General features: G+C 44.9%; 1 protein-coding gene across 4 annotated transcripts; it reads right to left on the bottom strand.

Annotated features, from left to right (window-relative positions):
* Positions 1–1,311: 1,311 nt before the first annotated feature.
* AGTRAP (angiotensin II receptor associated protein) lies at positions 1,312–10,729 on the bottom strand. 4 transcript variants are annotated; one of them, XM_071448997.1, is made up of 5 exons: positions 10,569–10,729; positions 5,051–5,212; positions 4,855–4,966; positions 4,062–4,260; positions 1,312–2,080 (listed from the first exon to the last, which is right to left on the bottom strand). In XM_071448997.1, the coding sequence occupies exons 2-5, from the start codon at positions 5,116–5,118 to the stop codon at positions 1,974–1,976; spliced, it is 486 nt and encodes a 161-aa protein (XP_071305098.1). In that variant the 5' UTR covers positions 5,119–5,212; positions 10,569–10,729; the 3' UTR covers positions 1,312–1,973. The 4 variants fall into 4 exon arrangements, with proteins under 4 accessions (XP_071305098.1, XP_071305095.1, XP_071305096.1 ...); XM_071448994.1 differs by having other exon boundaries at positions 5,178–5,212; positions 10,569–10,725; XM_071448995.1 differs by having other exon boundaries at positions 4,855–5,212; positions 10,569–10,723.

Here is a 10,729-nt window from a genome sequence, read left to right as displayed (position 1 = left end):
AGATACAAACACTCTTCTTCCTCCTCAGCCAGGAGAGGGGTCTGTTTTTATCATCACCTCTGATTTACTGCCCAAAATAGGTTTCCTTGAGGCACGGTAAGATCAGTGTTACTCGTGAGGGGTTTGTTTTTATCATCACCTCTGATCTACTGCCCAAAATAGGTTTCCTTGAGGCACGGTAAGATCAGTGTTACTTGTGCCTTGCTCTGCTTCTTGGAGCTCCCAAATGTACCAAATTTCCCACAGAAAAACCCATGGCAGGTCAGCTAGATGGGTATTTCCAATGTGTAACATCTGGGAAGGCCTCCCTAAATATAACTGACTGTGCCAACACCCAAACCCCACAGCATTAAATGCCTGATTTTCAGTCTTTGGTCCATGGATCGAGGTAAAAAAAGCATTTAAATGTCTTATTCAGGGCTCTGTGCTGTCACTGTACAGTTCTGAAGAGCTGAAAAAACCCATTTGCATAAAGACTCTGGAACTCCACAAGCCCCAGCTATTTCTGCCTACTCTTTCCTTCTTTGCCATCTAATCACATGAACAGACAATTCCTAGTCTTGTGCCCTATTATATGTAAAGCCAGAAAAAAGAATGTATAACACTTTTATGGCATTTACCATGTGTTTGGTTCAGGTAGATCAAGAGGTCAATGTCGTGCTTGTGCAGCAGAGTAGAGGAAGCATCTGCTTACATTTGAAGTGATGGAAGTTAGGAGAAATCTGCTTGGTTTTAAAAATACAAATGGCACGTTTCTGGAGGTTACAGCAAAGTCAACAGAGGTCTTGGTTACTAAAGAATCAACACAGCAGAAGGTCTTGTCAGGGGAAATGCAGTTGTAAAATAACAGATATAAACTTTGCCAATGAACTTGCTTCAGAAAAATACCTATCCTAGCACTAGAATTCTCCCAAAGTTAACATACTCATTTTCTTCTGTAAATGAATCCTGTTGAAATGTGGTTGTTTGCTTCTGGGGTTTTGTTTGCTTGGTTTTCTTTTTTTAGAATCTTACCTGAAAGCCACAGCAGGACAGATTTATTGTGCATAACAACAGAGCCTATAGTTTGTCACACCCAATGGAACTCACACCTACAGTGTAAATAAGTCCATCTTTCCCCAATCATTTTACTAGCCCATCTTCCCACCCACAATTATATGCAGTATTTTCTATTTCTCAGAGTAAAGCTTAGGCTAAAAGCCATCAGAGCCCTGTAGACCTTCCCCCATAATGACCCTCCCAGATTGCCTGGCTACAGTCCCAAGCCCTCAGGAAAAGCCACATTTTCAAATGAGACATAAGCGACCAGTGTAACTTTTTCTAACACAGAAAATCTGTGTTCATTTTATAGTTTTCTTAGAAAAATGTAACATTTCAAGTTCTGTTAAGACAAGCAGCTGAAGGCAAAAGGATATTTCAAGGCACAAAGGATTTGTAATCTACATTCAACAGTCATTTTTAAGTATCCTGAAGGACATTCAACTTGCATAAAAGCATCAGTTAATAAAACCCAATACCAGATACTGGGAGCACAAAAAGTTAAATAATGCCATCAAAAAAAGCTCTTGGGAACTCCCAGGTGTTTCCTGGAAATACATCTGCATAAAATCAGGCTACACTGTATTGTTTTAGGCAGTCCATAAGCCTTTTAAAGATTGCTTGTCCAGGAGAACTTTGAGTGCTTCTCTTATAAAGAAGAGGAAGCACAATGGAAGATGCAGAAGGTGCATGCAGTCACAGGTACAGAGGAGGGATTTAGGGGGAGGGAAGAAAGGAGAGCACTGGGATTACACAGTGCTGAACATGACACCTCCAAGATCTCCTGGACTTACTGCAGCACCCATCTGCCTAACCTTTAGGTAGGCAAAAGAAACATCAGATCTTCTCTTATTTTCCCAGTAGCAGGTGCTGCTCAGTGGGAAGAGGAAGGCTTGGCTGGGCAAGGGCAGTGTCTCTGCTGGCTGCAGGGTGCCTCAGTAGGGTGGCTGGGCTGCCTTGCTTGAGGAAGGCCACTGTGGAGGAGCCTCTGGCTGATCAATGGGCTCGTAGCTGCTGCTGTCCCGGCCTGCACTGGTGACACCTGAATGCAGATGGAAGAGAACAAGCTTGGCACAAAGGCAAAAGCACAAGAACTGAATGCTCTAGAAGAAACTAACAGCTCAGGAGCACACATTTTACCAGCTCCCCCAGCACCTGTGGTCTGTGATCCTCACTAACCAGGAGGTAAGGAAAGTCATCCTTCCAACATGCCTGTTCTTTCCTTGAGAACCACTCTCTCAGCAGCCACAGGGCTGTGTGGAAAGCAAGACCCACAATACCCCATAGCAGCACAACAGGTTCCTGTAGCTGCATTTCAGCAAGATAAAGTGCATGAGAACTCAGGGAAAAATGAACAGACAGAGCCAGAAGCTGCAGGAACTGTGGCTAGCTGACAGCATAGATTTAAAGGAATGATACATCCATGAACCACTCTTCCCAACAATGCAGCTATGCCTCAAGTGTGGTACCAAATTTGAGTCCAGCAGTGCTCCTAACTGCACCATGAACAATTTGTCTGTGCAAAATCATGTTACTGTCCAGGGGATGAGCAGGGAAAGAGGAGGCAGAGAATATCCATGGACAGCTCTTTGCCTATGGGCATTTGCCATGGGGAGAAGGCAACTTGAATCACACATAGCCACCAGACTATGAGGGATTTGTTCTAAGCAGCAAGGATGCTCCCAGGCAACAAGGAGGGACTTAGTGTAGAAGGAAAGCAAGACAGAAAAGGCCAGGAAAATTTCAACACTGGTGGGTTCAAAAGAAAATGCCAGATAGCAGGAAAATAAGAGGAAATTTGTCAAGCACATTCATCACAAAGCAACACACAGTACTGAAAATCTTGTAAGAAAGACAGTTCAGGAGAGGATATGAAACTACAAAGTGTCTTAATTCCCACCTGTGCCTGAGAGGAGACTCTCAGTTTGGCACAGTGTGGTTGAAAAGAAGTGCAAGAGATGAACTCCTCAATGATACCAATACTTTCTATACAGATATTGAATCCCAATGACAAGCACATGAGCAGCTAATAAAAACTGACACAAAAAAGGCACTGCAGGTGCTGGCAGAGATGACATCCACACTCCAGTAGCAGAGAGCTGCAAATACCACACAGTGCCCTAAGCCATGGTTTCTTTCCATGGCTTCTCCTCCCCTGCAGGTTTCCACCTCTTTTCACAGGAGTGTGAGCTTTGCTACCACCAAAGCTTCCAGACACTGTGATGCAGGTACACCATCTTTTTTCCTGCACAGCCTTCTCAGGATGACAAACAGAACTGTGACAGGCTGCAGGTTTTGCCAGCATGAATTCAAACAACAATCCCTGGCAAACAATCAATCCCTGGCAGCTGCCCAGGCATGAATTACTACCAGGAATGCTTGGCAAAGCTGACCAAAACCCAGAACATCTAGTCACAGCCCATCCTCTCTGACAAATCTTCCACATTATCCTTTTCAAATACAACCAGGGGAAAATTAAATGTCTCTAAGCTAACTCCCATCAGGTAGACATTAGTCCCAATTTCCATGTGAGGAACAAAGTCCAAAGCAATCAAGGTAAATAGGACATGTGAGGCCCACATGGAGTTAGAAATCCAGATTTATTTCCCTCTTGTTCATAATCCAGCCAGAGGAAATACTGCCTCTACTCTCCCCCTGAAGGAAAAAAAAGGGTTGACAAAGAAAGGACACCCAAGAGTTCCCAACAAACACACAAATGCAGGAGGAGGAAGAGAGGAAAAGCCTCTCAACACCATTGTGGGCAAAATGGTGTTGGGATGTCAAAATGTCAAAATCTTCAGTTCTGCAAGGGGAGAGAGGAAGAATATAAATTTAAGGCCAAAGACACACCAGAATAACAAAATGGGATAACAAACATGAGCGAGACAGAGCAAGCACCCTGTCTGTGTCTGCCTGGAATGAAGAGCAGAACCCAGTGCACAGAGCTCAGCTGAAGGGTCCAAAGTGCAGGGCAGTCCTGAGGGGGTGGCCCACACTGACATGGAAGCAGAGGAAGCTCCTACCTATGTTCAAGGTGTACTCTCCTCCACGCTCCCGATACATCCGATACACCAAGTAGCAGGACACGGGCTTGAGGAGGAGGCTGAAGATGGCCATGCCCACGCTGAAACGCTTGGCATCACTGAGGTAGTCGTTGGAAGGGTAGAAGATAGAGATGTGAATGATGTCTGTGAGGACTGTGAGCAGCAGGCCAGTCAAGAACTGGAAACAAGGACAGAGAATGGGACATGAACAGAACAAGGGTTTAACCACCGACAGTAAAGTCAGTATCTGTTTCCTGCAAGGTCTGTGTTGCACAATCATCCTTCACCCCAGTATCACACAGCACTCTTGGCACTGCCCCAGGCAGACAGATGCTCCTAGATAAATGATCTTGTATTTCATGCCTTTTCCTGTCAGATATCTTCTCATAATATATTCTAGAATTGTTTATTTTTTTTTTTTGCTAATCTATTCAATGTTCAGAAAAGGGTTTTACAGAGCCCCTCCAACTGAAGCATATGAAACACTTTGAGTCCTCATCTGGCATTACAATTCACAACAGCAGGTTGTGAAAAAAAGGAAGAATCAAGTATGTCTCATCCCTGAGAAGAAAAATAATTGACAGTGAATGCTTTTCACCATGGTTTACAGAGTTCATAGATTTATGAACTCTTAAAAAAAAAACCAAAAACAAACCCACCCAAACAGGGAGCTTCTGTATTGGGAGCAGCTGAAAATCATCACTAGCTCAAAGACTCTGCCCTCCACCCTCTTCCTGAGCAGCCTGGGGGAGACCAGCACTCTTACACTCACCATGGTTATGGCATCAAGGGAATCTCGCTGCACAATGGCCCAGATCCCCACTGCAAGGACACTGAAATTTCCCCAGGCATAGGAGAGTGGCAACATGTAGTTCATGCATCCCCTGCCAAATGAGACAAAAAAAACCAGTTCACATTCACAATCAGCCTGCAACAGTTTGGTTTCATCCCTGTTCCCATACAAACACCTCACTCTTAGATGTAGGATTTTCTTGCAAACAGGCACAAACTGGGAGTGCTGATTCCCAGGGAACATCCCATTCCTAGTTTGAAGGAATACCCTCTTCTCCCCCAGGCCAGACACTAATCACTCACCACACTGTGAGCAGCCAATGTACCAGAATGATGGCCTATGGAAAAAAAACAACAAACAGGAAGACAGGTTAGCATGTTGGGAGAACTCTGGGAGGATCAATGGCACCATCTTGTTCCCAAGGGATGGGTGGAAGAGTGGCTTGGACCCATGAACCAGTGCAGAAAGATGGTGAAGCAATTGGGACAGTGAAGACAAAGCTATTTTTCTCCACATCTGTTGCTGAGTATGTCCTGTGGTGCTACACTGTAGTCATTCACCCTTCTTGTCATCTCTGTCAACATCTGATTCAGGGACCACTCAGCCTTTTCTAAGTGAGTCATTAATTTTGGAACTCCAGAAGAGTTTGCACAGAAAGCCAGGCAATCTTATTAACACTGTGCTAGCACAGTTTATACATGACCAATCTGGCATCCCATCACCAAAAAGCCCAGAGACAGCCATGCCTGCAGCTCCCAGAATTTCCCTCCAGTCCTCAGCAAATCATTCTTTTGCCTCCTTCCAGTCTGTTCAGAGCAGTGGTCCAATCTCACTGCAGTATTAACAGACCTGAAGGCTTCTTCCAGGACTCTGGGACCCTGATCCTGCCAGAGCACACAGCTTTTCACTCCCAGTGAAGCCACTAGGTCCAACTGCCAGCAGTGCCCTGAGTAGCAGGAAGATAATGCTGTCACAAATTCTGTACTTTGCAGGTGTCCTTAGTGATCCTGGTCCTTGTGCTTAATGGGACAAATCCATGAAAAAGGGATTGTACTGTAATAAGTGGTACAAGGATTCTCTTCACCACCACTTGCCATTTTTGTAACCAAGGAAATATACCCTACATGTTTATTCAGAGAGCAAATGGGAACAAAAATATATCACTTCAGGCTTTTTCTACATCTACAGCCTGCTGGTCACTCCAGCAAAGGGAGATCACTCATATTTACTCTCTAAACATTTGTGAAAGCAAGAATTTGGAAGACAGGCTCTACTAACAGCCTCACTAAAGAAAGGCTGAAGCCTGGACATATCAGAGGATCCATGGGATACAGGTGCACTTTCATTTTTTCCTAGCTGTGAGAAAGGCTCCAAATTGGCATTTCTGCTGACTTTGGTATTAAAAAAACCAAACCTACATTACCAAAACCCCTCTGAAGCACACTGAAGCACACTCCCCCATCCCAAAGGAAAAAAAAAAAAAAAGAGAAAACTGGGACATGAGTACACAGCAAAAGCCTAAGTTACTGAGTGGACACAGGAAAGCTGTATGCAGATAGGAGCATTGAGACACAAAAAAAAAATTAAGATCTACTGACACCCTGCTAAATTCCTTGACTTAAAACATCTCTCTATGCTCAAACTGAAAACAAAACTAGTTGCTGGAGGAGAGAGTGAAGCTGTGAAGCTGTGACATAAGTGAGGCACAGTCAGGAAAGCACAGGGCTGGCCCAGCTGCTGGGCTCACGCTGCTCTGCCAGGACACCACAATGCAAATGATTTTCCTGCTCTTCCTTCACTGCACTGCCCCATCACAGCTGCTGAGCACTCACCACACTTTGCTGTAACTTCCAACACTGCTCAGACAGATTTTTACTAATTAATTTTTTAAATTGTTCATGAAAGCTTACAAAATGCTTCACCACCCCTCGTGCTTCTCCTTCTCCCAAATTGTACCACAGACACACTGGAAAAACTGCTAATCAGTAAAATACAAGATATTCCTGGATATGAGAATGGAGACATGCAAATAGCGTTTACTCAAGAGACTATCACAACATCAGGAAAATTCTTAATTAGGTAGTATTTAATTGCATGTTCCATACCCTCCAGACCCCTCAAAGCTCACCAGTTAACATAATTAGGCAGGGTGGGTTTTTTTAAAGCTGTCTAGATCAATATTGCAGTTACTAAATTATGAAGTATGTTTAGAAGTCAGGTAAGCTAGGGCTGACACTATGAATGACTGCTGAAATAAAACCAAGATATTCCCTTATTAGTTATTAGTCCAATTTACCTGACAGTTCTTCAGTGCAATATGGAATTGGCTGGTGGTGTTGGTGTGCTTCAACATAGAAAATATAGTGTTAATAAAAACCTACAAGTTACTATGTGAGATTAGTTAATTTGCAGGCAGTCTCCTGATAAAACAGCAGAAGAATTTAAAATGTTTCCATCTATCCAAGGACTTAAGTCTGTAGCTAAGACAGACATACATTTCTTCTTCTGAGAAAACAGCTCCAAAGTTATTGATGAACTAGTGGTGAGAGCAGAAAATAAGAAAGGTGGGTCCTTTGTCTCCATCTCTTCTGGGAAAAAGGATGGCCATGTAATTAAAAGCACCCCATTGGAAACTGGGGAGAGCTGAGGAGAATTCCTGCCTCCTTTGCAAATCCCAGCATGTGATGGAACTAATTGCCAAGCTTAAAAAGAGCCTAGGTCTGCCAGGGTCTCATTAGATGGGAAACTCTGTGGAATAGGAACTCCTTTAAACATGCTTCAGCACAGAGCTTAGCACAAGATTGAATTTGGACCAAGTTAAAAATGAAACAGTTCCAAATTACAATTATTTTCTTGTTGTATCTAAATTTCTATTTTCCAGCGAGCTCACCTACTCTATGAGTGACATTCACCTGAGAACACACACAACCAAAATATGAATCTGAGTGGCCACCTGTGAGGATGCTCCTCATTATTTTAACAGTGACAATAATGAGAGTGTTTAAGCAGTGGGACAGGCTATCCAATGGGGCTGACAAGGCTCTGTTCTTATTTTAAAACTCAGCTGATTTTTGAGTTGAGCTATTTGATCTAACTTTGCAGTTTGCCTTGCTTTTGAGTAGGAGGTTTAATCACATGGCATACAGACATCTCTATTATTCCTTGATTCTGTGACTTAGCATTTAAAAAATGCCTAAGCACAAAATGTGTGTTTCCAGGCACATGAATTGTAGGGCATTGTCCAGGCTTGATCAAAGTCAAACGTTGTATTTTGAGGCTCTGCATGATTATTTCAGTAATCACAGGTGTCAAGCTGTCATGGCACAAGCACGGCTGTGCTGCTTCCCCCGTGCTTTGCTGAGCAGGGCTGTTAGAACCCAGCCAGCAGATCCTGTTCAATGAGCACGTTCCCCACCCACTCCAGGGCAAAGCCTGCTACCTTCATTTTACAGCTCTGCAAGCAGCTTAAAGAGCTACCCCAAGGCTAAGACACTGCTCCATTCTGGCACAAACACAGCCCAGTCATGCAGCTTTCTTGGAACCACTTCTATCACAAGGCTCATCTTTGGAATCTCACAGAACCAGTAAGCAGATCATGCCAATGAATCCCAGCAGTGTGTGTTATTTCCAGGCCCCTTCTGAGTAAGAGTCTTCCCCACTTTTGTGGTATTTTATAGGGAAACAGGCCCTAACTCAGGAACAGAATAAAGTGTAGGTAGAACCATTCACTCCCAATTCCTGTCTTTGCAGCTCAGAGCAGAAGTAGCAGACTTGACAACAAGGAATTTCTTAATGCTGAAAACAGTTTGCCCAGGACAAACTCAAACTTATCTGCAAGAGAATTGGGGAATGGTTGCCTGAAACAAGGAAGAAAGGCAACATTTTAGTTTTGTTGTCTTTGTGACTCATTAATTGAAAAGTCAGTGTTTTTCAGCTCCCCTATCTCTATTTCCCACAGTAGAACATGTATTTTGTGTTGGCAAACTTTTTAATTAAGTGTCCTTAGTTTTTAGTGTTGTTTTAGCATGGGAAAAAATGATCAAACCAAGTTAAAAAACAAAGCAGAAGGCAAGATCTTTTAATCTTCCTAGTGCCCTGGGAATCACACAGTAGTCCAAACTTGTCAGAGCAAAGTATCAGCTAGTTTCCAGAATGTAATATAATCCACAAGCTGGGCCTTGAAAAATCCATTTGCTTACTTGCCTCTAATGAGGGAAGTTGCTTTTCTTGGTGAACTAGTAAGAGAGGTATTCATCATTATAGGAACACCAATCTTTTCTTTAATACAGCCACATGAAAGCTGCCCTGTACAAAGCTGAATTAATAATGGTAGTGAGATAATACTGTTCTCCCATCCAACCCATAGGCAGCCTGGTCCAAGGCCACTCTCACAGCTTAACAAATCAGCAAAAAAAGCCCTGATGTGATCTGTGATGCTTTCAGTCTCTGGACAAAGCTTTAACCAAAGATAGCACCTGAACCATGCTGTATTAAATAAAATCACAAAGTAGTGAAGCTGGGAAAGGACACGAACACCTAGAAATCTCAGGGCTCTCAAAATGTGAAAGACAAAACAAAACAGTGTCACATATCAGGTAGCAAAGAAGACATCAGAATCAAGCATCAACATCAAAAGCAAACAAAGTATGATTTTAACATCTACTGGCCAGAAGCAAGGAAGTGCTTCTTCCAAAAGTGAAAAATGCTATGTTACTGCTTAAGTCTCTTATATTTCCTTTCTGTGGTTATCAGGTATTCACTGAAATTTCCAAAGTGCCCACAAGTGGAGCCTGCCCTATCCAGCAGAGAAGCAATTGCAGTTATGTATCAGATGATAAGCCTCAAGTAAGTAGGTTTATTCTTCTAAGACACTTTGCCTGACAAGCAAAAGCTTTGTCTCCTCAGGATCTTGTGCAGTGTTTATCTTGGCTTAGCTCTGGTCAGCTGATCTAGGAACCTCCATGGACACTAGTTAATAGCCAGCTGCTGTCTCTGCCCAGTCCTTGGCCACTTCAGCAATATCCCTGAAACAGGGGCAAACTTTGGAGTCATCACCTGGTGGTTTTAACCAAGAATCATAGAATACGCTGAGTTGGAAGGGACCCATCAGGATCACCAACTCCTGGCCCTGCACAGGACACCCCAAGAATTCCATCCCGTGCCTGAGAGCGTTGTCCTAATGCTCCTTGAACTCACATAGGCTCGGCGCTGTGACCACTGCCCTGGGCAGCCTGCTCAAAAACATTTTCCTGACAGCCAACCTAAACCTCCCCCCGACTCGCATTCACGGACTCCAGAACTTCTGCAGCCTTTGCCCACGTGATTAAAAAAAAAAAAAAAAAAAAAAAAGCAGAAACTTCAGTTTTTCCTCCTCAGAGGGCTCCGTTTTTCCTCCTCAGAGGGCTCGGGTTTCCTCCTCAGAGGGCTCCGTTTTTCCTCCTCGGAGGGCTCCGTTTTTCCTCCTCGGAGGGCTCCGTCTTTCCTCCTCGGAGGGCTCCGCAGCTCCAGCAGGGCCTCAGCCAGGATCTGTACCGGGCATGCGGCCGGAGAACATGCGAGAGGAGCAGGGTCCAGGGAGGGCCGGGCCCATCCGATCCGAGCGCCCGGGGGGCTCAGCCCGCCGCAGCCGCCCCCAGCCGCCCTCCCGCTCCCCCGGCCCCGCTCCCGAGCCCCGGGGCAGGGGAAGCCCCTACCTTGAGGCTGACGGCCGGCAGCTCCATGGCAGCAGCCCCGGGACAGCCGGCAAGGGCCGGGCTCGGGGACCGAGAGGGGCGGGAGGAGCCGGGACACCGCCCCCGGCCCCGCCCGGGCCCGGCCCGGACACGGCGGGCGGTGCGCGGCGGCTCTGGGGAGC

The sequence above is a fragment of the Agelaius tricolor genome, unplaced genomic scaffold (assembly GCF_023055355.1).
Source record: "Agelaius tricolor isolate 1412-34295 unplaced genomic scaffold, bAgeTri1.0.p SCAF_28, whole genome shotgun sequence".
Taxonomy (NCBI): Eukaryota; Metazoa; Chordata; class Aves; order Passeriformes; family Icteridae; genus Agelaius; species Agelaius tricolor.
Note: the sequence above shows the minus strand (reverse complement) of the source record. Positions and strands in the feature narration are given on the sequence as shown.